This window comes from Giraffa tippelskirchi, chromosome 10, assembly GCF_054371585.1.
Source record: "Giraffa tippelskirchi isolate mGirTip1 chromosome 10, T2T-mGirTip1v1.2.pri, whole genome shotgun sequence".
NCBI classification, from domain to species: domain Eukaryota; kingdom Metazoa; phylum Chordata; class Mammalia; order Artiodactyla; family Giraffidae; genus Giraffa; species Giraffa tippelskirchi.
In genome coordinates, this window is record NC_137284.1 from 63,382,051 (window position 1) to 63,409,136 (window position 27,086).

At 37.7% G+C, this 27,086-nt stretch overlaps 1 protein-coding gene and 1 long non-coding RNA gene across 12 annotated transcripts in view; one reads left to right on the forward strand and one right to left on the reverse strand.

Moving 5' to 3' along the window:
- UMAD1 (UBAP1-MVB12-associated (UMA) domain containing 1) overlaps positions 1 to 27,086 on the forward strand; it is a 345,403-nt gene that overhangs the window by 188,817 nt on the left and 129,500 nt on the right. The window contains exon 4 of one of the 11 annotated variants that reach the window (XM_081531711.1): positions 16,104 to 16,209. The exons of the other annotated variants lie outside the window; for them this stretch is intronic. Coding sequence (XP_081387837.1) covers positions 16,104 to 16,209 — 106 coding nt within the window. The remainder of the gene's footprint in view (positions 1 to 16,103; positions 16,210 to 27,086) is intronic. 11 annotated transcript variants of the gene reach the window in all.
- LOC145522723 (uncharacterized) overlaps positions 1 to 27,086 on the reverse strand; it is a 174,070-nt gene that overhangs the window by 13,038 nt on the left and 133,946 nt on the right. The gene's annotated exons all lie outside the window — the stretch shown is intronic.

Genomic DNA, 27,086 nt, shown 5'->3' on the forward strand with positions numbered 1-27,086 from the left:
TCTCCAAATTGTATTATTTACATCAGGTTCTGCCATAGTTTCTGTTAGTTTTTCAGGTTGTCTTAATCAATCCCATTAGGCCAGTTCAGCAGTGCTTCTGATCCTGTAGAGGATCTTAGTTCTGTTATGTTTTATGTCTTTCCTCAAAACTCAGTTGTGTTTCGGATGATTCTCCTTTGTATTGGCTGTCTTCAGCATCCATTCCTGACTAAAGACACATTTTAAATAGTATTTTTTAAATGATTTTTAAACAATTTTAAAATAGTGACTCCTAAGTGGTTTTTGGTACGTATTTTGCCTTCTTTAGCCATTTAAAATAGTACAGGACCTTCTTGCACAATAATTAAGAAGTTTGCAAAATGAGTAAGTGATAAGCATCTGAAATTTTTCTTCAAACCATGGGTATTATTGCTACTCCTTAAAATTTTAATTCCCAGTTTGTAATATTATATACTAAATACTGTTAAAATTCAAAAATTCCTTACATTGTGCTGTATCTAACAAGTTGCAAATAGAAACGGAAGGCATCTGAGATTGTTAAAAGCTGCAATCATCTCTGTCGTATTTATTATTGTTGTTGTTGTTGTTCAGTCACTCAGTCGTGTCCAACTCTTTGCAACCCCATGGACTGCAGCACACCAGACTTCCCTGTCCTTCACTGTCTGCCAGGGCTTGCTCAAACCCATGTCCATTGAATCGGTGATGCCATCCAACCATCGCATCCTCTGTCGTCCCCTTTTCCTCCTGCCTTCAGTCTTTCCCAGCATCAGGGTCTTTTCCGGTGAATTGGCTTTTTGCATCAGGTGGCCAAAGAGTTGGAGCTTCACCTTCAGCATCAGTCCTTCCAATGCACATTCAGGGTTGATTTCCTTTAGGATTGTCTGGTTTGATTTCCTTGCAGTCCACGGGACTCCCAAGAGTCTTCTCCAGCACCACAGTTTGAAAGCATCAATTCTTTGGCCCTCAGTCTTCTTTATGGTCCAGCTTTCATATCCGTATGTGGGACTACTGTAAAACCATAGCTTTGACTACACAAACCTTTGTCGGCAAAGTGATGTCTGCTTTTTAATATGCTATTTTTGTCATACCTTTTCTTCCAAGGAGCAACTGTCTTTTAATTACATGGCTACAGTCACCATTCTCAGTGATTTTGGAGCCCAAGAGAAGAGAATCTGTCACTGTTTGCACTTCTTCCCCATCTATTTGCCATGAAGTGATGGGATCAGATGCCATGATCTTAGTTTTTTGAATGATGAATTTTAAACCAGCTCTTCACTCTTCTCTTTAACCCTCATCAAGAGGCTCTAGTTCCTCTTCACCTTCTTTTATTAGAGTAGTATCATCTGCATATCTGAGGTTGTTATTTCTTCAGGCAATCTTGATTCCAGCTTGTGAGTCATCCAGCCTGGCATTTCACATGATGTACATGATATACATCATTTCACATGATGTATATGAGTTAAATAAGCAGGGTGACAATATACAGCCTTGACATACCCCTTTCCCAATTTTGAACCCAGTCCATTGTTCTCTAATGCCTAAAAACAATACTTACAAATAATAAGTGTCAAGTAAATATTTGTGGAAGGAAGGAAGGAAGGAAAGAAGCAGTGGCAGTAGCATTTCAGTTAACCAGTGCCTGGGAAGCCTGCACTAGGGTGAATGTCCAAGTCCAAAGTCAGTGAAAGAGAATTTTCACATTTGTACACCAGACCAACGAAGACCTTCCAGAATCACACTTTTGCAAAAGAGCCACTGAATCAAACAGAAAGAGGTGCACCATTGGTAACTGGATAAATCTCCAAGGGTGTTACTTATTGTTTTAAACTTCTGCCTCATGCCTATTGACATTGAGAACCAAAATCAGATTCTGTGCTTTCAACTTCAATAGTTGTAGTTTTGCTCTGACAGAAAAATGGACTCGGTTTCTGGTATAACATTCTTTAGTCCTCAAAAGATCCTGTGAGCAATTTTTCATTTTTATCATTGTCTAACTAAAACCTGGTTAGCCTGGTTAATAGATAATTCCCTAGTTTCTTATCCAAGTTCATTTTGAACTATTTATTTGTTTAAATATTTCTTAAACATCTATTTGGAGCAAGACTCTCTTAAACATTGTTCTCCATGTCTAAAAATGTTGAAGATATTATTCTGTGGAAGATTTGTGGTTAAAAAAATTTGTGTTACACACCTTAAAGCTCACCATTGCAAGATCATGCAAGATGGTTGGCCATAGTTGAACTCCAGGATTAGAAGCTATAATTCTGTCTCTCAGAGGTAGTCTTCCCTCAAGCAAATTTCAAGGTATCGTAAAGCTAACTATCAATTAACCAAATGAATCAGTTAGCCATACTACTTATGGCTTTCCTTAATCAAGTAAGTATTACGGAGTTTTATTAATAAAGAAAGAGCTACAGGAGAATGTGAGAGCTGAAGAAGATATGAGAAATATAGGCTAAATTATGGATGAACTAGGGATAAGAGCAGCATGTGAGAATGCTTGGTTTTCTGACATATCTTACCTAATCTTGTTATAAGTGACTAAGAGGAATATTTTGTTTCTATCTCCAGAACTTTTGGAGTTGGTTATAAAATGTATAATTCCAGTAACTTTCTGGTTTCTAGTACATTGCCTATAACTATTCGTCAAGTCAAAACCCAAACTTAAAAATCTCCTAACAATAAATGTGAAAGACGACAGAATTCAGCAACACATCAAAAAGCTCATACATCATGATCAAGTTGGGTTTCTTACAGGGATGCGCAAGGATTCTTCAGTATCTGGAAATCAATCAATGTGATACACATTAACAAATTGAAAGATAAAAACCATATGATCATCTCAATAGATGCAGAAAAAGCCTTTGAAAAATTCAGCACCTATTTATGATTAAAACTCTTAAAAAAAAAATGGGCATAGAAGGAACCTACCTCAACATAGCAAAGGCCATATATGTTAAGCCTACAGCAAACATTTTTCTCAGTGGTAAAAACTGAAAGCATTGCCCCTAAGATCAGGAACAAGACAAGGGTGTCCACTTTTGCCACTATTAGTAAACATAGTTCTGGAAGTCCTAGCTACAGCAATCAGAGAAGAAAAAGAAAGAAAAGAAATCCAGATTGGAAAAGAAGTAAAGCTCTCACTGTTTGCAGATGACATGATACTGTACATAGAAAACCCTAAAGATAGTATCAGAAAATTACTAGAGCTAATCAGTGAATTTAGCAAAGTTGTAGGATACAAAATCAATACACAGAAATCACTTGCATTTCTATATACTAACAATGAAAAATAAGGAGAAATTAAGGAATCAATCCCATTCACCATTCCAACAAAAAGAATTAAATATCTAGGAATACACTTGCCTAAGGAGACAAAAGAACTGTACACAGCAAATTATAAGACAGTAATGAAAGAAAGATGACATAAACAGATGGAGAGAGATTCCATGTTCCTGGGTAGGAAGAATCAATATTGTGAAAATGACTATACTACCAAATGTCATCTATAGATTCAATGCGATCCCTATCAAATTACCAATGACATTTTTCACAGAACTAGAACAAAAAATTTCACAATTCATATGGAAACACAAAAGACCCCAAATAGCCAAAGCAGTCTTGACAAAGAAGAATGGAGCTGGAGGAATCAAGCTTCCTGACTTCAGGTTCTACTACAAAGCTACAGTCATCAAAACAGTATGGTACTGGCACAAAAACAGAAATATAGACCAACGGAACAAGATAGAAAGCCCAGAAATAAACCCATGCACCTATGGGTACCTTATTTTTGACAAAGGAGGCAAGAATATACAATGGGGCAAAGACAGCCTCTTCAGTAAATGGTGCTGGGAAAACTGGACAGCTACATGTAAAAGAATGAAATTAGAACACTTCTAACACCATACACAAAGATAAACTCAAAATGGATTAAAGACCTAAATGCAAGACCAGAAACTATAAAACTCTTAGAGGAAAACATAGGCAGAACACTCGACATAAATCAAAGCAAGATCCTCCATGACCTACCTCCTAGAGTAATGGAAATAAAAACAAAAGTAAATAAGTGGGACCTGATTAAACCTAAGGGCTTTTGCACAGCACAGGAAACTATAAGTATGGTGATAAGACAACCCTCAGAATGGGAGAAAATAATAGCAAATGAAACAATTGGCAAAGGATTAATTTCCAAAATATACAAGCTGCTCATACAACTCAATGCCAGAAAAACTAACAACCCAATCAAAAAGTGGGCAAAAGACCTAAACAGACATTTCTCCAAAGAAGACATACAGATGGCTAACAAACACATGAAAAGATGCTCAACATCGCTCATTAGTAGAGAAATGCAAATCAAAACCACAATGAGATATCACCTCACACTGGTCAGAATGGCCATCATCAAAAAGTATACAAACAGTAAATACTGGAAAGGGTGTGGAGAAAGGGGAACACTTTTGCACTGTTAGTGGGAATGTAAATTGATGCAGCCACTATGGAAGACAGTATGGAGATACCTTAAAAACCTAGGAATAAAACCACCATGTGACCCAGCAATCCCACTCCTAGGCATATACTCTGAGGAAACCAAAATTGAAAGAGACACATGTATCCCGTTGTTCATTGCAGCACTATTGACAGTAGCTAGAACATGGAAGCCACCTAGATGTCTATCAACAGATGAATGGATAAAGAAGTTGTGGTATATACACATTTGAGTCAGTTCTAATGAGGTGGATGAACCTAGAACCTATTATACAGAGTGAAGTGAGTCAGAAAAAGAAAGATAAATACCATATTCTAACACGTATATACGGAATCTAGAAAAATGGTACTGAAGAATTTATTTACAGGGCAGCAGTGGAGAAACAGAGATTAGACTTATGGACATGGGGAGAGGGGAGGAGAGGGTAAGATGTATGGAAAGAGTAATATGTAAAATAGATAGCCAACGGGAATTTGCTGTATGGCTCGGGAAACTCAAACAGGGTCTCTGTATCAACCTAGAGGGGTGTATGGCTCAGGAAACTCAAAACAGGAGCTCTGTATCAGCCTAGAGGGAGATGGGAGAGAGTTTCAAAAGGGAGGGGATATATGTATACCTATGGCTGATTTATGTTGAGGTTTGACAGAAAACAGCAAAATTCTGTAAAGCAGTTATTCTTCAATAAAAAGTAAATTAGTTAAATATGAAAGAAGAAAAATATAAACTGACATTCATTGTTTCAAAAAAGGTATTATTTTACATCTTGAATATTCATTTTTGAGGACTAAATACTGGTACCTCTCTGTTGCTTATTTTTCTGCTAACGATCATCCCTGCCTCAGCTCTTGAAAATGGCTTGTTGAGTTTCAGTTTTGCATGCAAGCCCTTAAGCGGTCCTTTGTAGTTTCACAAGAGCTGAAATGCTTGTTAGTCTGGAATTTAGTGTATTTTAGTACTTATTTGTTTTCAGTTTTTCTTTTCTTGATTTTTTGGAACTCTTTTCATGAGGAAACGCCATGGTTCTTAACAATTAGTCATAAACCAGTTAGGAATTATATAATTTGCCTTTTTGGAACACTATTCAAGTGGCAAATGTAAAGATGGCAAAATTTCACTTCATCTTTGGTGATGTGGCTGATCCTCAGAGAAAAACCGGACTCCTGAAATTTGTGGCAGGAATAGAAATGTGGCCAGAGAAAGCAAGTAGTTTAAGAAATACTTGTTTTTAATGAAAATTAAGCATAGCCTCTTAGAATACAATCCCTGTTTCTAGTGGTACAGCTTTTTTGTGTTTTTACTGTGTTCATTAACACAAAGGGTAAGTAAGCTCACTAGTGGCTAGAGATTTGACTCGCAGGAAAACATTAGGTAGTAATTAAGAACATGGTCTTTTTTCCTCCCAAAGTTGTGAAATTTTAACTGCACTGCCGTACGTGGTCTCTACTTGCCACATGTAGCTGTTGAGCACTTGAAATATGACTAGTAGTCCGAATTCAGATGTGCTGTAAGTGTAAAATACATACTGGGTTTCAGAAATGTGGTATGAAAGAAAGATTGTTAAATATTTCAATGATATTTTATGTGGATTTCATGTTGCCATGATAACATTCTGGATATATTGCATTGGGGAAAAAAAGTATTAAAATGAATTTCACCTGTTTCTTTTAACTTTCTTCCTGTGGCTACTAGAAAAGTTTAGAATACAAATGTGGTTTGCCTTATAGTTTTACTGGACAGTGCCAATCTAATAGACTAAAAAAGTCTTAGTTTGTGTAGTAAATATTAATTATTAGCATGTTTAGTTCAGTTTTTAACCTCTTGAATAGTCAATGCTTTTGGAAGTCTGCGAAGCCCGATTATTTCTTTTGCTTTTTTCAAGGGCTGCACATTGAAGCCACTGTTCTTTGCAGTTGCCAACCCCGATTCAGTTGACTGATACCAATTGGTAGATGGTTCTAGAAGGAATAAGTGCTGCTTTGTGTCCAAATGAATGAACTGCACCTACTGTTTCTCTGCTTTACACCTTTTCCCCTGATGGCTTTTACATGGTTTTTCATAACGGACTGATATTTATAATAACACAGATCTAAATTCATGCCGGTTTTCAAAGACCCAGTTCGTATATCACCTTATACCATAATTTACAATATGTCATAAATCATCACAGCTCATCATCTTATTTACAACCCTTGAATAATATTGTCACTTATTATCGTGTTATTATTGATAATAAATATTGATAACAACAAACGAATTTTTGCGATCACTCTTTTGTAAGAAACCAGTTCAAGCAGAACCTACATGTTGCAGGTTCTGGGAAGCAAACAAACATTTATGAATAATCAGCCTTTTTCCTTTGTGCAAAAAAAAAAAAAATTGTAAAAAATCTGTATGCATTTTATTTTAAATTCTCTAATTTATGAACTGTTTGATATTAACCTGAAGGGTTTGGGAGCACTGAGCTTAGTAGAGTGAAGTCACATTATGTTAGGCAGGAAGCAGCAGTTGGATAGATGTTGATAATAGTAAAACCTGTAAAGGTCATTCTGTGAAAATAAATGTAATACTTAAATTACTTAGTCATTTACTTTCTCTCAAAAAGTAATAAGTTAATCTTGTTCCCCCAAAAACCTCTGAGACTGGTCGTTTTCTTTTCAATTCCTTTCATCTTAGGCAATCTTTTGTATATCATGCAAAAGGCCATACAATTAGCATGAAATGAGAGAGTGCTTTTTAAATTTGATGAATAAGGGCTCTTTTTTTCTCCAGCTGTTCTGCATGCAAGGTGGCGGTCTGTATCTCACCAGCAGACAGACTATTTGGTATCTACTCTATAAGTAGCTCCCAGTTTTTATATCTGTGCCTTAATGAGGAAGGAGGTCTGGAAGTAATAAAAGTGAGCTTAGAGTGCACTGAAGAAAAAAAACACCACAATGCCATAGTGCAGTGCTGCAAGACTCCCAGTCTGGACATTAGGGCTTCTCCACCTTGCCCTGGATTCCAAAGATGGCCCTGTCACTCTCTTCTCCAGGCAGTCAATTGAGGACATGTTAGTAAGACCTCCATGAACATGAAAAACTTTTTTGGGAGTGGATCTCTTTTCTCTCATTTATCATGAAAGTATGCTTTGTTAACATACTTTTTTTCCCCCTCAATGTTATCTCTTTTGAAAAGTTTTTATGCCTCTGTATTCTTGCGGGTTTGCGTTTTAGAAATACTTGTCTTTGAAGTTGTAACATTTATGTCAGTGAGCCTTACTTATTCTCTCTTTAAAAATGGTAATGTACCATTTCATTAGTTAGAAGTCCTCCGCCTTTGCTGTTTTAAACAACCAAGATGAGATTTCCAGTTATTGTTGGTAAGGTGTTTGTAAGTTGTTGGCCATTGATGCTCATGTTTTTATATTGTTGTGTTTCAGAATTCCCTTACATATAGCTATTCCTATTGCGTAAAAGAAACCAGAATGCCACAAATAAGATGCATAGACCATCACTGAGCCATCTTTCTCCCCTTAAAGTACTACCATAACTAGAACTGCCAGATTTAGCAAATAGCAATACTAAATGCTGAGATAAATTTGAATTTCAGATAAACAACAGAATTTTCAGTATAAGTTTGTCCTATTATTTCCCTGGGGGCTCAGATGGTATAAAGAATCCACCTGAGTGCAGGAGACCCGGGTTCAATCTCTGGGTCAGGAAGATCCTCTGGAGAAGGGAACTGTGCTATGTAATATTTGTATCATACTTGACTTTTTAAAAAATCACCTATATTTATTCTGGCAACCATAACCATAACTCAACTCTCTTATTAACTCGGAGACCTTCTGAGCTGGGTGAGGTCTGTCTGTGCTTGGCCCTTTTGCTGTTTGCTGGTCATCCTGTTCCACCCGGCCCATAGCAATATCATGATAAGCTGTGGTTCCTTGAGACTCAAAGCATTTCAAGTTTGTTTTCTCATTCATCCATATATTTGGGGGAAGCCAGGAAGGGGCATGCTCTGTTCTCATCTCTCCTCCTTTTAATTTTAAAAAGGAAGAAAATGCTCTCCTCAAAAGTGGTAATAAAATTCTGAAAGCTAAGAGGGTACCTAAAGCAGAATTTGATTCTCCTTCTAACCTGCCTCTATTTTTGGTTCATTTAGTGTGAAATCTCTAGCAGTATAATTGCAGATAAAGAAAAAAACTTCAAAAGAGTGAATTCAGAGAGAACATAATTTCCTTTGTGCCTTGTAAATAGGGTGGGCAGGTGGGTGAAAAGGGACTCTTCCAGAATGGACACTGTGGTCCGGGTGAAAGATGTTCGCTTCCTTCTCTTCCCCTACCCTCACCTTCCACATTGGAGAACCGGAGATGAACCCTTACCATGCACAACCTCATCTCTTGTCATCTGCATAATTATGAAAGTTTCCTAGGTGATATTCCTCCCTCCAGCCTTGCTCTTTTCTAAATTGACAACTAGCAGTGATTTTTCTAAAATATGAATCTTGCCGTACTGCTGGCTTAACTCCAGTGCCTAACATCATATAAGTCCACACTGATGAGCGTGGCATTCAGTGCCCTTCCTGAACTGGGCTCTGCCTTCTTCCACTTCTTTTACTTCTATCTCAGCACTTGATGCTGCAGCAGTAACAAATATTTGTGGTCCTCGAATGTACCATGCTAATTCATTCCAGCTTTGCATGCACTCTTCCTTCTGGCTAGAATGCACAGCCCCTCTTATCTCCCTAGCAAAACTCCATTCACACTTGAAAACCCTGAATAGACATCATTTGCTCCATGAGACTTTCCCTCACCACCCTCACTATCCTTAAAGTGAATTCTTTCTCCTACTCCATCTCTTGCATACACTGATGTATGTGGTGTCACATCCATCAGTGTGTTGTAATGGTTTATTTACTTGTCTGTCTCCTGTAGAAGTTTGCAAGTTTTTTTTGAAGATAATTCATCATCATCATCTCCGAATCTCCAGTTTCTAGCACAGTACCTAGAAAATAGCAAGTAACTGACAGGCGTTTGCGCGCCTGAATGGATCTACTGCCTGCTTGGTAAAAGCTATAGGTAGAGCCAGTCCCACCGAGCTGGTCCTGTGCTTTAGCTGTTCACTACCACAGTTTTGTCCTTTCTTTCACATCAATTGGTGAAAGGACGAGCGATTCTTAATTTTCAAATGAATAGCTAATCTACCAATGCTATTTACTAGCTATGGAATTTTCTTATAAATAAAGTACTCCCATAGGAAGGGGAGGTTATCGGCAGCCTTGTGTAGTATACATGAGTTTGCCTTTGGGACCCTTTCCCATTAGGTCCTGTATCTCTCATTTTTTGTACCTCCCACCCCTAATGCCTCTCCACGTCTTTGGGGTGCAACTGCAGTCAGAGGATGAGGAAGGCTTCAGGGGCCAGGAGAGGGAAGAAGAGATTCTTAATGTAGTAGCCGGATGTTGCTCCTTTCTTGACTGGTGTTCCTATAGGAAAACTCACCAATCTTGTGTTCCATCCCCTCAGGGCCTAACAAATCATGAAAGTTAATTCATAAATTAATTCACAATGAAATATTCAGTTATATTGATAACCTAAAGTGTAACTCTTCTCCAACAATATTTTCATTTTAACAGATGCTTTCAACTTCTAACACCAAAGAATGAATAACACTGGCATGATATTGGAAGTCTGTACTTTATAGTACCAAGGAGAAGGTGTTTTTGAGAAAGCAGGAGAACTTTTAATCACCCCTCAGATAGTATAGGGACTTCCCTGGTGACTCATTGGTAAAAGAATCCACCTGCAATGCAGGAAACATGGGTTCAATCCCTGGACTGGGAAGATCCCCTGCAGAAGGACATGCCATCCCACTCGAGTATTCTTGCCTGGAAAATCCCATGGATAGAGGAGAGGAGCCTAGCAGGCTACAAACTGTGGGGTCACAAGAGTTGGACACAGCTTAGCAACTAAACCACCCACCCACCACCAGATAGTATTACCTAGGGCTGTCTGTAATTAGTCTACATATGCATGAATCAGGAATTGCATTTGATTGCCAGCAATGGAGATTCAAACTGTGGCTTAAACAAATTAGGTGTATATTTTTCTTCATCTGAGAATGTCCTAAGTTAGGCGATTGAGAGCCAGTATAATGACTATGTGACACCATCAATATCTTAGACTCTCTTTCTACTCTACCACCCTTAGTATGTGGCTTCCATAACCCAGGTTGCCTCTTGATTATAGTATGGCCATGCATCTCCAATCACAGAAGGAGGGGATTGAAGCAAAAGCAAGCTCCTTTTAAATGGCTTTTCCAAAAGCCCCATCCAACAGCATCTCATTGACCATCTCTACCAGCAGGAATGGTGGGAAAGTGTTGGAAGCTAGGCACATTGCCATGATATATTATCTATAACTAAGGAAGAAAGGTATGTAACTAGTAATCTTACACTGGTCCAGATTAGGGCAAATAATCTGTTAGTTCTTGCCTTTATGGGATCATTCAAATAGGTACTTAGAACTAAAAACTGGTTTATTTTAGTTAATATTATAATAGAATTTCCTTTGGAGTGCAGTTACTTAAATATAAATATAAGGAATTATAAGACTATTCAGGAAATATTAACAGCATGCCCCCTGTTTGCTCAGTGCCACAGAGATGAATGAATTCTTTTTGCCCACAAGTCGTTTATCAGTCTAATAGTCCAGGACACAGACATGTGAAAATTTAAATAATGGTGTGTTAGAGCATATGTTTATGTGCTAATCATATGGTAAAGATGAAATCATATAATATAGACTAAATTCTAGAGATGTTCACATTTCAGAGAGTCATGACCATGGCTGCAGGGGCCGAGGAGAACCTTCTGCAAAAAGTGGGAGATGAATAGAATGGGACAGGCCAACAAGAATGGTGGAGACAGCACCTGCCCACCCCCAATCTGTACCACCTGTTGTTTTTAGGGCACTTACCTTAATATATTTTATATACTTATTAAAAGATTTTTAGTATTTTAAATTGATGCAAGTTTTAACTCGATATATATATGTATTTAAAGAGAAAATTTCATGCTAGTATCATAAATGTCAAACCAGCTTTCCTTGCCAACTAAAAGATAAGAAAATGGTGATACTAAAATTTTAAAATCCATAATGAAGTAGAAAAATCCAAATCAGATTAAGTTTTTCAGAGGGAAAATGCAACGTTCTGTGATCAGAACTTGATACACGTGTGGACTGAAATTTTTCCTGCTTGCTCACAGTAACGCTAAAAACCAGATTTAGCCACTAAAAACCAATTATCTTACTGGATGTAGAACCTCCAGTCTGTCTGAAACACCAAATCCATTGAGCCAAATATCCCTTCACTACTCACTGATCACAAAACATTAATATCGCCCTTTTCTTAAGCTATCTTCTAGCTGGCAAAGAAAGTTGGTTTTACATTTATGATACTGGCGTGAAATTCTCTCTTCAAATATATGTATCGAGTTAAAAGCATAGATCAATTTTTAAACTATAAATATTTTAAAATACTAAAAATATTTAAATAAATAAGTATATAGAATTAGTTTTTAAGCAAAACGGTATAGATGACTTTTCTGACAAGCGTTTGTTTCAGGAAGTTGTATGGCCATTTCTGGTGTTGTCCTCTTCTTTTGAATGTCAGATTATTGAATAATGTTCTGAAAGTGGTGGAATAAAAGTGTTTCTTTGCCATCCACCACTGCCATCTTTTTGGGAAAGTACTTTTGAAAACCTTTTATCAAATTCAAAATATTTTCACTGAATTCTACATTAGAATTTTCAACCTAGTGTTTTAAGAAGCATAGGGGTTTTTGATAGTTGCTGTTTGATTAAATGGATGGATGAGCTTGGAAGACTGCTCCCTAGAGCTCTGGTGTTCTGGATTCACATTCAGTCCTAATGATAAAAGCTTTTATTTATTGCTCTTCTCCTGTGCTTAGGTACTGTGCTGAGCGCAGTGTATGTATATATCATTTAATTCTCCCTGTTTTTACAGTTGAGGAAACTGACACTTAGGAAAGTGAAATGTCTTGTGCAGGTCACTTAGCTGATATATGGCTCCAACTTGAATTCAGATTGACTCAGTTCAAACACGTAGGTGCCAAGCCACTGTCCCTAAGTCACAGTCGGGGGCAGCTCTGCCTCAGCCGCACCAGAGCCCCTGGGTCTGAGCTCAGGGCAGCCAGGTCACTCCCCAGGGACTCCGCTCATGCTGACCTCTGTGTGTACACACATGCTCATGCAGGTAGGAGCTGAGGGGCTGCCCCTGAAGGCTTAGATCCAGAAAAGAAACGAGATACCCCTTGACTTGCCCTGCCCTCTACTCTGCCTGTCTTCTTGCCCATGAAGCCCCCCTGGATCTGAACCCCCGCCTCCTAGGAGCCCTCCTCCTTAGCGCTTGCACAGCTGGTGGTACAGATCCTCATTCCTCAGGAATCACTGACCGTATCAGAGGGAATTATGACTAGAAGTCCATTGGTCCAAATCATCCAGGCCTTTGGATGTCAAATCTGAAACCTTGACCTTGATTTTGTATGTGACTAGGATGTCACTGACAATAATGTTATTTTTAAATTAGGGTAGATAGAAATCAGGGGTTTCTCTTCAGAACACAAAGATAGAACATTGTTTCAAGGGGAGAAATTTCTAATTATATAACACTGACTATATAGTCATGTTATTTCCTAAGGAAACATTTTAAGTGCATTGTAATGTCTCCCAAACATTTTCTTGTTTTTTCTATCAATAGCAGTTCTCAGCGCTAGTGCTAATGAGGATTTGTCTTTGGATATAGTGGCTAGCAATTTTTCATAGCAAGTGTGGTGATCAGTGTAAATTATTTGGGAAATGGATTTTTCCTGGTGAAATGTTTAAGTTGTCATTTAGTAAACAGCAGCCATCACTAACATACCTGCATTTAACAGGCAGTCTAATACTAACAGCAGTAACTCTCTCCATGTTTGGGGGATTTATATTTGACTTAAATTTTTGTTTAATTTTTAAATTTATTCATTTAATCAGTAATTTTTAAGCATCTATTTTTATCAGAGTTTTACATTATCTTTGGCAATGTGGGAGGGAGATATAAAGACCTTAGTGGGTACAGATCCTTTGAATATCTGGGAAAGAAAAAACTAAAGCTTATTTTCCTTTTTTATAAATGTGAATGAACAGAGCAAAGAGAATGCAGAAACCTGAACTAGAGACATAATCTTACTTTACCTCATATCCGGAGTCTGGCTGAAAAATAATACGTTTCATTTTTACTTAAAAAAAGATACATTTCATGTTATGATATTACTTTAAAAAACAATGTTTTATGCTTTCCATTGATGAAAAATATTTGTGATACAATATTTACTGATGAAAAATATTAAGGCTTCCCAAGTGGCGCATGGTAAAGAACCCACCTGCCAGTGCAGGACATGCAAGAGGTGAGGGTTCGATTCCTGGTTTGGGAAGATCCCCTGGAGGAAGAAATGGCAACCCACTCCAGTATTCTTGCCTGGGAAATCCCATGGACAGAGGAGCCTGGCAGGTGCATTATTGTCGTTATGCGACCCCTCCATGGGGTCACAAAGAGTCGGACCAGCTGAGCAACTGAGCTTGCACACGTGGAACACATGATTGACATTTCTGAGAAATATTGATGATATGTTAGTTCTGTTGATACCTGTCCTAATGTGACATTAGAGGAAACATGCAGTATCAGCCTTCTGGTTGTCCTTGGTTGGGTAGGGTTGAGGGGTTTGAGTCATGTGCAGTGCATCCTTTTCCTCACATTTAATTATTCACTAGGTGCTGTCAGAGCCTCTCTCGTTTGTCCTCTCTTTTACCTCTCCTTTGCCAAGATCAGAGATCAGACCCTCATCATCCCTCATCCGATGTATTCCAAAGCCTCCTGACAGATCTTTCTGCCTCCTGACTTTCACGTTCCTGGTCTGTTCCTTACATGGTGTCAGAGCTTTATATTTAAAAAAAAAAAAAAAAAAAGGAAAGAAAGAAAAACTTGTATTCTCATCCCCCTGCTATATTATTTATAAAAATAATTATAAATTATAAATCAGTCCTTAAAATATGTTTTTTGGCTGTTAAAAATAATTCCTCATATCTTTCTAATTGTTAAAGAAGATATTATTAATGATACACAAATACTAATGATACACATTTTTAAGGAAATTTATTTGAACTCAGATACTTCGGGCTGGTATAAATTGAATGCTCCTAACTATTAATTTGATGTAAATTCACAACAGTTAGAATTAAGATAATGTTAATTTTACTCTGTTTTAGTCCCTCATCCCATGTATTTATGTCCAGCATGTCCTCATCTCACAGCTACTGCAACCAGAGCATACTAAGTACCCATCCCTTGAGGGAACTTATTCCTCTTACATAGCTTTGAATGTATCATTCATTGGGGACACATCATATGATTATCTGGGCTTTGTTTTGATTATCTGAAATATATGATTATAAAACCAAAAAGAACCAAAAAGTTCTCCTTGTTGGCTCCATTCTAGATGCTCTCTATTTTCCTCTGAATAAAAAAAGAAGTCAAAGTAGAGTCTAAATCAAAGACCTGTTTTCACTATTCTGAAATGTGGTTACTTAGTTTTGCCTTTGGTTTCAGGCTCATTTTTGTTAATTGATGTGAACCATGGAACCTCCCTGGTGACCAGGGTCAGTGTTCAGAGCCAGAGACTGAGAATTCCAATTCCCTTTGTGTCTGTCTGACAATTACCTAACTTTCCTGTATTTCCTCCTTGACACCGTTGGGATAATTGCCTTTCATACCTCATAAGAGTATTGTGAGATTAATTAATGTTTGTAAAGTGTTTTCAGGATCAGGATGAAAGGTATCAATTTGTAAGCATGTGATATTGTTATAATTATTAGTAGTAATAGGGATGGTTGTTTAATGCAAATTTTCATCTGAGTGTAGGGTCATATTTTCAAAGGACGATCTCTTTCTTTGTGGCCAGATGTGGATACAATTAACCCTTCACCCTTTATTTTGAAGATACAATTAGCAAATTGTGTGTGCAATTAGACTTGTATGCAGTTTTTGCCAGAAAAACTAATTACAGCCTTGGTAAAAGTCCTTTTGGAAACGCAGGCCCTTTGAATCTCGACTGTCCCTATCTGTGTAATAAGCAATTTGTGCTAAGCATATTTTGGGGCCATGAAGCCTCCTGAATATTGAAGAATTGCTTTTGCAGTTGCTAGAGAAAGATTTTATGTTCTTGAAGCCATACCTTTGTCTTTTACCATCAAGCCTAAAAAGTCTTTCACGTAGTTCGGGTTTCAAAGGTTTTATTGATTTTTCTTAATCTTGACATTCAGCTGAAAGATTTTCCACAGACTGCATTTTGTGACACAGCTTTTTTTTGGGTGGGGTGGGGCTAATTTTTTTTCTGCCTTGAAAACTCCATTTCCTTTCTTTCCTGTCTTTAATCCAGACAGATCATCTCATATTGTCCTTACTCACTAAAGAGTGAGTCAGGAACAGATTAGCACTTATCCTCTCTTCCCAGATATGGCCTCATGACAGCATTTTACAGGGGACTTTTAATCACTGTAATGTAAATTCTATTTATACAGGAGAGTGGAAGGACTACTCAAGAGACTAGAGCGATACCCTTATATCTGTTTGTCTCCACTGATCCCCTGTTATTAAGTGAGAGGGGAGTGTTCACAGCTTTTAATGGTAAGTTTAAAAACAGCCTTTAAAAAGATGTCTACTCTTTAACACTTCTTGTCACTGATAATTCTTGAACTCTACTTTATGTAAGGCAGGATCCTACCACCATGGGAGATTCAGAGATAAGCAAGACACTTGCTATCTTCTAGGAGCTTAGAATTAAGCGTTGAGGATATGAAAGGTGCTCAGGTCTGCAGACTGCAGTCAGCACTGTACAGGGTTTGGGGATGGAGTTGCAGGGGAGGTGGTGATCGCACTGATCAGGCCAGGGGCATCGGCACATGCTTCTTGGAGCCATATTTGGGCTGGGACTTGAAGGACAGGTCAACTTTTGATAGATAAGAAGGGAAGTTTGATAGACAAGAGGGGAAGAAGTTTTTGTATAAGCAGAGATTTGTTGTTGTTGTTTAGTGGCTCTCTTGAGACCCCATGGACTGTAGCCCGCCTGCCTCCTCTGTCCATAGGATTTTCCAGGCAAGAATACTAGAGTGGGTTGCCATTTCCTCCACAGAGGATCTTCCCAACCCAGGGATCAAACCCACATCTCCTGCATCAGCAGGCAGGTGTTTTGTTTTGTTTTTTTACCGCTGAGCCACCTGGGAAGCCCAGCACCAAGCTGCTAAAATGGAGCCAGGTTCAGGGAAGAATGGTTGATTTTGTTAGAGCTGTAGTGATCTTGTAAGGGAAATAGTACGATATGAAACTGGAAAGACAGCTGGAGCCATATTGTGGAGGGCCCTGAAAGGTAGGTACAAAAACTTACATATAATTTGGCTGTCAACATGAAGCCATTGCATGGTTTTGATAGTGAAATTACCAGAGCCATGCTTTAAAATTAAGCCAGCCCCAGCATGCTAGACAAAGTACAGCCGGGACAGACTAGAGGAGAGGAGATGCATTCAGAGGTGTCGCCAAAGTTAAGACCAGAGTCATCTCTGGAGGGTTAGCACTGGGACTGAAAAAGAGAGTTATTATATACATGAGGCATGAGTTAGTATTTCTTGATCTTGGCAGCTGTCCTGACATAGAGTTGAAACACAGGAAAGAGCTAGGTCAAGATGACTGGGAAGAAAGAAGGAAGCAGCTTTCATTGAAATAGTGATGTCAGGAGCAGGGGAGATTGAAGAGAACTCACTCTTGGGAATTATCACAGGATGGCATGTTTATACAAATAGACAAAGATAGCGGGACAGAAGATTAATTCTAGATATCCAGTGTAATGTTTCCACTAAGACTAGTGGAAAATAATTATATTTTATCTCAACAACAGAATCAACTTGTATTGCTGAGGCAACCTATGAACATGGCCAGTGAGAGAATATAAACAGAAAGCTTGAAGAAATTAAACAAGTACATTTCTTGGAGCGTATTAACTTTTATCCTATGAAAAACGAATTGGAAAGCTATACATACATGATAAATGTCCAAAACATAGTTCTGTGTTTATGCTCAAAGAATATCTTTAGTCACTGAAAAGCAGCTAGGACATTGGTGGTTAGTTTTTCAAGTTTCTATTTGAAACACTTGGAATGAAGAAGCCAGAGCAAAGTAGTATTCTCATATCTAATCTTCGAAAAGTCTGTGCTCCATCTTATTCTGTCAAACCCTGTTTTTAAGGAGGTCTTGTGGATCATTTATCTTACTATCAGCCTCAAGAATATGGAGATTTACCCAAATACTCCTAACATCCTTGGATAACCTGATATGATTCTGTCATCCATAAATTTCCTATCCTTTTTCAGTCTTTTGACATTTTCAGGTTTCACCATGTCATTGAACAAGAAATCTCATAATTCAAGAAACTAATTATTATGAGAAATACCAATTATTTTGAGAAAAAGTCTTCTCACCCTTCATTTGTAAAATGAAAAGTCTATAATCCATATGGTAGATGCTCTATGCACATAATTTTGGTTGCCTTCTTTCTCTAGTACTGAGGCATTGTGGAAAGACTGTGAGCTTTGGAGTTATACTAGTCACCTTTTCCATAACTAATGCAAATGATGAAACTTTATCCTTCCATTTGTTCAGACTAAATCTTTGGAGTTATGTTCACTCCTCTTATCGCTCATGCCTACATCTAACCCACCAGCAAATTCTGCTGAGTTTACCTTCAGTTACATCCAGAATCTATACTTCTTGTCCCTTCACTGCCACCTCTGTCCAAGCAACCACCATCTCCTACCTAGATTACCACTGTAGCTTCTTAATTCTCTCTTCCATCCTTGGTGCTCTGTTTTCAGCTATCTGAAGGACATAGTGATTCTTCTCAAGCATAAGGCAGATCACTTTCAATTACAAGCCAAAGTCTTTGACCATAAACTTAAGGCCCCACACGGTCTGGTCTCCCAGGAGCTGCTCTCCCACTCCCAGAGTCCTTTTTCAGGCTACTCCAGCCTCATTGCTTTGCGTCTCCGTGCTTTTGCATTGGCTGTTCTGGCCTGGAACACACTTCCCTCATCTCCTGTAAGTGTGTGTTCAGTTAACATTTTCTCAGGAAAGCCTTTCCTGACTGTTTAAAATTATAACTCCCCAAATCTCTCCATCCCTCCTTTCTGCTTTATTTTTCTCATATTAGCTATCACCATCTACTATCAGATGATCTATTTCACATGATTGTATTCTATGTCCCTTCTAGTGCTTATTAATGCCTGGTGTAGTGGAGGGACTCAGGAGGTACTTACTATTATTTTTTTCAGGATTTCTAAAAGTTAATTTTTATTCTTGGCTGTGCTAGGTCTTTGTTGCTGCATGTGGGTTTTCTTTAGTTTCAGTGAGCAGGGGCTACTCTTCAGTGTGGTGTGCAGGCTTCTCATCACACTGGTGTTGGTTTAGTTGCTAAGTCATGTCTGAGTCTTGCGACCCCATGGACTGTAGCCCGCCAGGCTCCTCTGTCCATGGGATTCTCCAGGCAAGAATACTGGAGTGGGTCACCATTTCCTTCTCCATGGAGGTACTATGTTGAATGGATGAAAACAGCCATACTTTTAGGCACCGATTATTATATGCAGTTATACCTCAGAACAACACGTATTTGCTCAGTAAATGTTACCTTCACTCTTTCCCTTTCATTTCTCAAGGCATAGTATATGGAATTGCACACAGCATTCTGAAATCCAATTTAACACAGTTTTTATGCAGAAAAGTCACTATTTAACTTGTGACTATAGAACTGTACTGCACTCGTGTCTTTAGAAAACATTCTTCAGTTTTTCTCTCCACCCATTCAGGCTTATGAGATCTTCCTGCACTTATCTGTTTGAGATTGTATTACTTAGAAAGTATTAGTTAATACGACATTTATAAAAATGATAGACCAGTTGCAGTAATGGTTTCCATACTCGTAGACTTAAATTTTTTTCCATCTAGAAAAATTCACATTTATTACAAATTTTTATTTCAATCCCATGAATTATTTTTCTAACAGCATTTGGGTAAGAAAAGCTTGTCAAAAACTTTCCGGATGGAATCTAGCAAGTACTTTAGTAATGATTATTTTCTAATTTAAATAGTATATGTATCCTTGTTGTTTAGTCACTAAGTTGTGTCCAACTCTTTTGCAACGCCATGTACTATATATAACCCACTAGGTTCCTCTGTCCATGAGATTTCCCAGGCAAGGATCCTGAAGTGGGTTGCCGGTTCCTCCTCTAGGGGAGCTTCCCGACCCAAGGATTGAACCCATGTCTCCTGCATTGGCAAGTAGATTCTTTACCACTGTGTTATCAGGGAAGTCCATATGTATACTTGGAAAACACTATTTACGTGCATATAAAATACACACACATGTATACGTTCATGGGAGTAAATTATTCAGATAGACTAGTTTTTTATGTTTTATCTACCTATCAAAGACTATTAGACTATTAGAAGTGTATTTGTGACTGTTAGTCACTCATCATCATTATAATTCTATCATTTTCTGTCTGAATCTCTATGCTTTTATTTTGCTTTGTATGTATGTAAATCCTAGAATTTGATATATCAGGATTTTGGGACTTTTAAATTCCATTATGGATTTTATCTTTCATTAACAACAAAAATATATTCTCTCTATATATATATGTGAGAGAATCTTTCTTATTTTTCATTCAACAGTATATTTACAGTTGAATGAAAGATTCTTTGAATTCTACAGTGCTTTACAATTTTCAAAAGTTTTACACACATATTGTATAATCCCATATTTACACTTTTTTCCCTACAGTATATTTCTTCTACATATTTTAAAAGTATTTTGCTATTACTTTTTACATGACATTTTAATTGTAACCTCTTATTTTCTTTTTCTTTGCCTTTTTATATTTAATTTTCTTTGTGATGTCTAGTCATTCACTCATTCACTGATTGATTCAACGCATATTTATGGAGCTTCCTAACAATATAGGCATGAACATGACAGCCATGGTCCTTTCTTATGCAGCTTATACTCTAGTGCAGAGAACTGAGCAATAAACAAGTAAAATAATGCTAATAGTAGTAAGTGCTGTGAAGAAAATAGAATTTTGTGCTAGCATGATAGGCAGCGTGACAAAGTACAAGTCTTATATTTTGGTTAATGGAGGCGAATATTTGTCCTTCAATAAAAGGTTGTAAAACTCATTTATCAAAATAGCTGATATGTCTGATCTTAAAATACATTAGATTTTATTTTAGGCTTCCTGGAGTTTCTTGCCTCCTTTTAGTTTATGTTCTTTTCATTCCTGTGGATAATATCTTGGCTTTGTTTTTTTCTCTAATGATATGGAAGATTTTATTGTTCTTATTTACATAAGTGGTTATTTTCATAGACCTTAAAACATTCTCTAAATTTTGCCTGTCAAATCTAAGAATTGTCCCTTTTCCCCTTTGCAACATGTAAACTGTAATCTTTCACACTCTGTCTTACTTAATAGTCTTTATTAATATAATCTTAAGGGTTCAGTTCAGTCACTCAGTTGTGTTCGACTCTTTGCGACCCCACGGACTGCAGCATGCCAGTCTTCCCTGTCCATCACCAACTCCCGGAACTCATGTCCATTGAGTCAGTGATACCATCCAACCTCATCCTCTGTCGTCCCCTTAATCTTAAGGGTTAGATTTTATTAATTGTATTAAATAACTATTCTTTATCTGGTTTCATACCTATAGCAAGTACAGTAACATCTCCATATTTAATGACTTTTCATGCTTACCATCAATCTTTATACAAAATTTTATCTTCCTAAATTTCTTAATTATGATGTAATTATAATCTTCAGAAAATTGCTTTAAGAATGGTTTGAATATAGGTTTAAGCTGTTGCAACTTTAATACTGTTTTTCTGTTTTTATACATGAACCATACTTTTACTGACTATAAAATTCTTATGTCACAATCTTTGATTAGCTCAAGATTATGTATATCACTCCACTGTCTTCTGCATAGGTAAATTTTTTTGTTTGTTTCATCCTTTAGTTTATTTTCTTTATCTTTGATATTTAAACATTTATCATGTATAATATCTGGAGAAGGAAATGGCAACCCACTCCAGTATTCTTGCCCGGAGAATCCTGTGAACAGAGGAGCCTGGTGGGCTGCCATCCATAGGGTCGCACAGAGTCGGACACGACTGAAGCAACTTAGCAAGCTTGCATGCATTGGAGAAGGAAATGGCAACCCACTCCAGTATTCTTGCCTGGAGAATCCCAGGGACAGAGGATCCTGGTGGGCTGCCATCTATGGGGTCGCACAGAGTCGGACACAACTGAAGCAACTTAGCAGCAGCAGCATAATATCTGGGTCTCAAGGATTTCTTTTTCAAAAATATCCTTTAGTATAGTAGTTTAGATCTCAGTTCTCTTCCCTTTTTACTCTTTGTCATTTGGTCTCTTTTTAAGTTTTGTCATTACGTTTTTCCGTTATTTGGTAATACCTTTAAAAGGTTCAAAGAAACCCGAAGTCTAGAACTTAGGGCAATTTAAACTGAGTTATTAGTGTCCTCAGGCTCAGGCAGAAGCAAACATAAATCCTTTCTGGAGAAATCCCCTTTCATTAAGCCGAAAAGAATCTCACAGATAGAGTTCCAAGGAATATTAGTTCTTCAGTCAGAAATCATAAAATACATAAGGAAACAAGGCTGAATGAGTGAGAGTTAACAAAAAATAGAAGAATCAGATATCTAGAGATCTCAGATACTGGTATATCTCATAATGTAAAATAATTATGTTTATGTATTTAAAGAGTAAGGGACAGGCTTGAAAATACAAGGATCAAGAGACTTTTAAAAAAGATCAAGCATATTTGGAAAAGAACACAATGAGTCATTAGAAATTAAAAATAGTCGTGCAATGCACAGGTTGACATTTAGTATATTATACATAAATGAAGAGAGATCTCATGGGTTAAAAGACATCCAGAGGAGTTAATCATAATGCAACACAGAGAGATACAGAAATATAAAACTGTTGCATGGAAGGTGCTAATATTATGTAGAAAGTGAAAGTGTTAGTCACTCAGTTGTGTCTGACTCTTTGTGGCCCCATGGGTTGTAGTGCGCCAGGCTCCTCTGTCCATGGGGTTACCCAGGCAAGAATACTGGAATGGGTTGCCATACCCTTCTCCAGGGCATCTTCCTAACCCAGGAATTGAACCTGGGTCTCCTGCATTGCAGGCAGATTCTTTACCATCTGAGTCACCTGGGAAGCCCATATATAGGGCTGTAATTAAATACTAAAACATAATATATACTAATATATAGTATATGTCTATATATAACAGTAATATAAATATTATAATAATTATAAGTAATTATTATTACAACATATACTATGTTAGTATATAATACATAATGTTATAATATAATGAAGTGAGGAGGTCTAACATGCATCTTAACTGGAATTCCAGAAGCAGAGGAGTCAAAATCAGAGAATGGGACAGAGTCAGTATTTGAAAACATAGGAACTAATAACTCTCCAAAACTGGTGAAAGACATCAATCTTCAGATTTAGCAAGCCTTCCAAAATTCCAAAAAGAATGAATAGAAATAAACACACATTAGACATATCATAGTGAACCTACACAATACCAAAGACAAATAAGATATCTTAAAAGAGCGCTTCAAAGGAAAGTAGGAAAGTAAAACTGACTTGCCAGTAACAACCATGGAGCCAGAAAGCTGTGAAATAATATCTTCAAAGTGGGGAGACAATATAATTGCCAACCTAGAATTCCATATTCAGCAAAATTTTAAGAATAAGTGTAGATAAAGTTCTTTCCAGATAGATAGAACCTGGGAGAATATGTATTAAGAGACCATCTCTAAAAGAAATTCTAATTGATGTACTTTAGGCAAAAGGAAAATGATCCCAGATGGAAGACCTTAGCTGCAGAAGGGAATGATAAACTAAGAAAGTTCACATGAGAATAAATCTAAGCTAAAATTGATTTATAACACCAAAATAGTAATGGCTTATAGAAATAACTTAGGAAGGAAGTAGCTGAAATTAAAGTATCCTAAGGTCCTTGGTTTATGTAGGAGGATGGTAAAATTACTGACATTCGCTGTTCAGTGCATGTTAACATTTCTAGGGTAGTCACTAAAAAGATATGGTATAACTTCTAAATATAGTGGAGATTTTAAAAGGAATAAAAACATTCAGTCAATCCAAGAGAAAGTAAAAGAGCAGAAAGAACACACATAAGACAGTAGAATAAATGCAGATAAGTCATTAAATATGTGTAAGTTAACAAAATCTTGCTGTTAAAAATTGGTATGGCCATTATGGAAAACTTTATGGAGTTTTTTTTTTTAATTAAAAATAGAACTACCATATGATCCAGCAATCCCACTTCTGGGTATATACCGGAAGGAAATGAAATCAATATCTTGAAGACATGTTTGCACCCCTGTGTTTATTGTGGCATTGTTTACAACAGCCAAGGTATGGAAACAACCCAAGTGTCTATTGATGGAGGAATGGATAAAGAAAATACGATTTTTATAAATATAAATACACAGATGCAGTTGAGCCTTGAACAACTGACCCACTGCAAAGTCAAAAATCTGCCTGTAACCTGTAGTTGGCCCTCAGTGTGTATGATTCAGCCAACTTTGGATCTTGTAGTACTATAGTATTTACTATTGAAGAAAATCTATTAGTGGACCCATGCAGTTCAAACCCATATTGTTCAAGGGTCAACAGTATGTGTGATGTATGGTTACTCAACCATAAAAAAGAAGGCAGACCTGCCACTGGCAACAATATGGCTGAAATTTGAGGACATTTACAGTAAGTAAAATAGTTCAGAGAAAAACATACTATAATCTCTCATATATGTGGAATCTAAAAAACTCTTTTTAAAAAATGAACTGAAATAGAGTAGATTGGTGGTTGCCAAGGGAGTAGGGGAAGTGGGGAGATGTTATCCAGAGCTATAGTCTTCTAGTTAGAAAATGAATAAGTTTGGGGGCTCGCAATGGTAGTATGGTGACTAAAGGTAACAGTGCTATATTGCATACCTGAACATGACCAGGAGAGTAGATCTTAAATATTCTCAGGACACACACCCACATCCCCCACCCTATGCACACACACAGTAATGATGTGAGGTGGTTAAGGTCTAAGTAACCTCACTCATGGCAAATAGATGGGGAAACAGTGGCTGACTTTTATTTTTTTGGGCTCCAAAATCACTGCAGATGGTGACTGCAGCCATGGAATTAAAAGACACTTACTCCTTGGAAGGAAAGTTATGACCAACCTAGACAGCATATTAAAAAGCATAGACATTACTTTGCCAACAAAGGTCCGTCTAGTTAAGGCTCTGGTTTTCAGGGGTCATGTATGGATGTGAGAGTTGGACTATAAAGAAAGCTGAGCACCGAAGAATTGATGCTTTTGAACTGTGATGTTGGAGAAGACTCTTGAGAGTCCCTTGGACTGCAGGGAGATCCAACCAGTCCATCCTAAAGATCAGTCCTGGGTGTTCATTGGAAGGACTGATGTTGAAGCTGCAACTCCAATACTTTGGCCACCTCATGCGAAGAGCTGACTCATTGGAAAAGACCCTGATGCTGCGAAAGATTGAGGGCAGGAAGAGAAGGGGACGATGGAGGATGAGATGGTTGGATGGCATCACCAACTCAGTGGATATGAGTTTGGGTAAACTCCAGGAGTTGGTGATGGACAGGGAGGCCTGGCATGCTGCGGTCCATGGGGTCGCAAAGAGTCGGACACAACTGAGCGACTGAACTGAACCTCATTCTGATAATCATTTCACAATATATATCAAATGATCACATTGTATACTTTAAACTTACATAATGGTATGTGTCAGTTATATTTTAATAAAGCTGGAAAAATAGGAATAGCATTTACTTCCTGGTGAGGGAGGGAAAAGAATGGGGGTGGGCAGGAGAGACAGAGTAGGTTTCAGAGTTTCTAGTAATGTTCTGTTCCTTAAACTAAGTGGTGAAATACAAATCCTCTGTGCCTGACACATACTTTTAATGTATTATCTAATTTTTTAAGAAATGAAATAAAATACACCGAGGAATATGGGGGAAGGAAGTGTGCAAACAATGAGGATGGAGACTTCTTCCAGGCATTTTACCACACAGGAGAACAGAGCAATGGAACAATAGGAGGAGAGAAGTAAATAAAAATTAAAGAAAGGTAGCAGATGTTATGCCATGTTGGAAGCTAACTGGAGTGATCTGGAAAAGAGGTGAAATATCATAATGAGAAAGAGGGGGTAATTCCAAGAACAAAGTCCTTGAGAAATGACGCAGTATACAGATGGTTTGGTCTTCAAGACAGTTTATCCAGTTTAATGGGGAGTGAGGGAAGTTATATGGTGCACTTAAAAGTAGGTTGGTAAATTTGTTGGTGGGAAACAAAGATGACCTCTAGAGATTTTTGGTCACAAATTTAAAATGAAACCAGTCAGCATGTTTCTGTGCTTGCCTTCAACCCGCATCCAGATAACAACTCAAGTGCATGCAGGTTTGTGGTTGGCATAGAATTGGGTTTAACTGGGCTTGAGGTTTTACTGAATGAAAACCACATAGACCAAACAAGGCGCTGGAACCAAAGGTGTGTGCAGTGAAATAATTACAGTGATGAAACACAGAATCCAAGCTGGAGCAAGAAGGAAAAGATATAATGATATCACGGGACAATGAGAAAGTGGCCTGGCCATCTTTGTGGGTAACTGAATTGCCAGAGTACAGCTTCTAGAGTGTGTGAAGCAGATTGTCAGGAGGTGGGAGTGAATGTGTGTGATTCATGAAGTAAAGTTCTGGAATTAGTATTTTCATTAGTAACCTCGAGGTCTAAGATGACCATGGACATGTACCTGGCTGTTGTGGTTGAACAGAAAGGATTTTGGAGGTCATGGAACTGAAAGGATGGAGTATTGGATGAGTTGTGGACTCATGGTTTTCGGTCTTGGCTGCACATAATCTGAGGAACTTTCAAAGAATATCAATCAATGCCCAGACCCTTCCCCAGATGAATTAAATCAGCATCTCTATGTGTAGTTTCTTGGGAACTGAACTGCAATTTCCTAAGAGCTCCTCATATGATTATAATGGGCATTCAGGGTTGAGAACCACAAGTATGAATGTTGGCCAAGAATGACCGTAAGAGAAGTGGTAGGGAGAGTATTGTGAGCTGGGGAAGGAACGAAGGATGATTCCAAGGGTAAGAATCTCCTTGAAAGGCATTGAGCTCAAGTCATTTCTTGTAGTGTGTGCACTCAATAAATGGGATCTGCTGGTATTTTTGTTGTTATTATTACCACAATCCTCATCATTATGGATAGTGGCAACAGCAATAGTATTATCCAGGGAAAAGAGTCCAGATCTTAAAAGTCTCAAAGGGTCCTTCCAAAGGTTAAAGCCCACTTATTTTTAGATGATC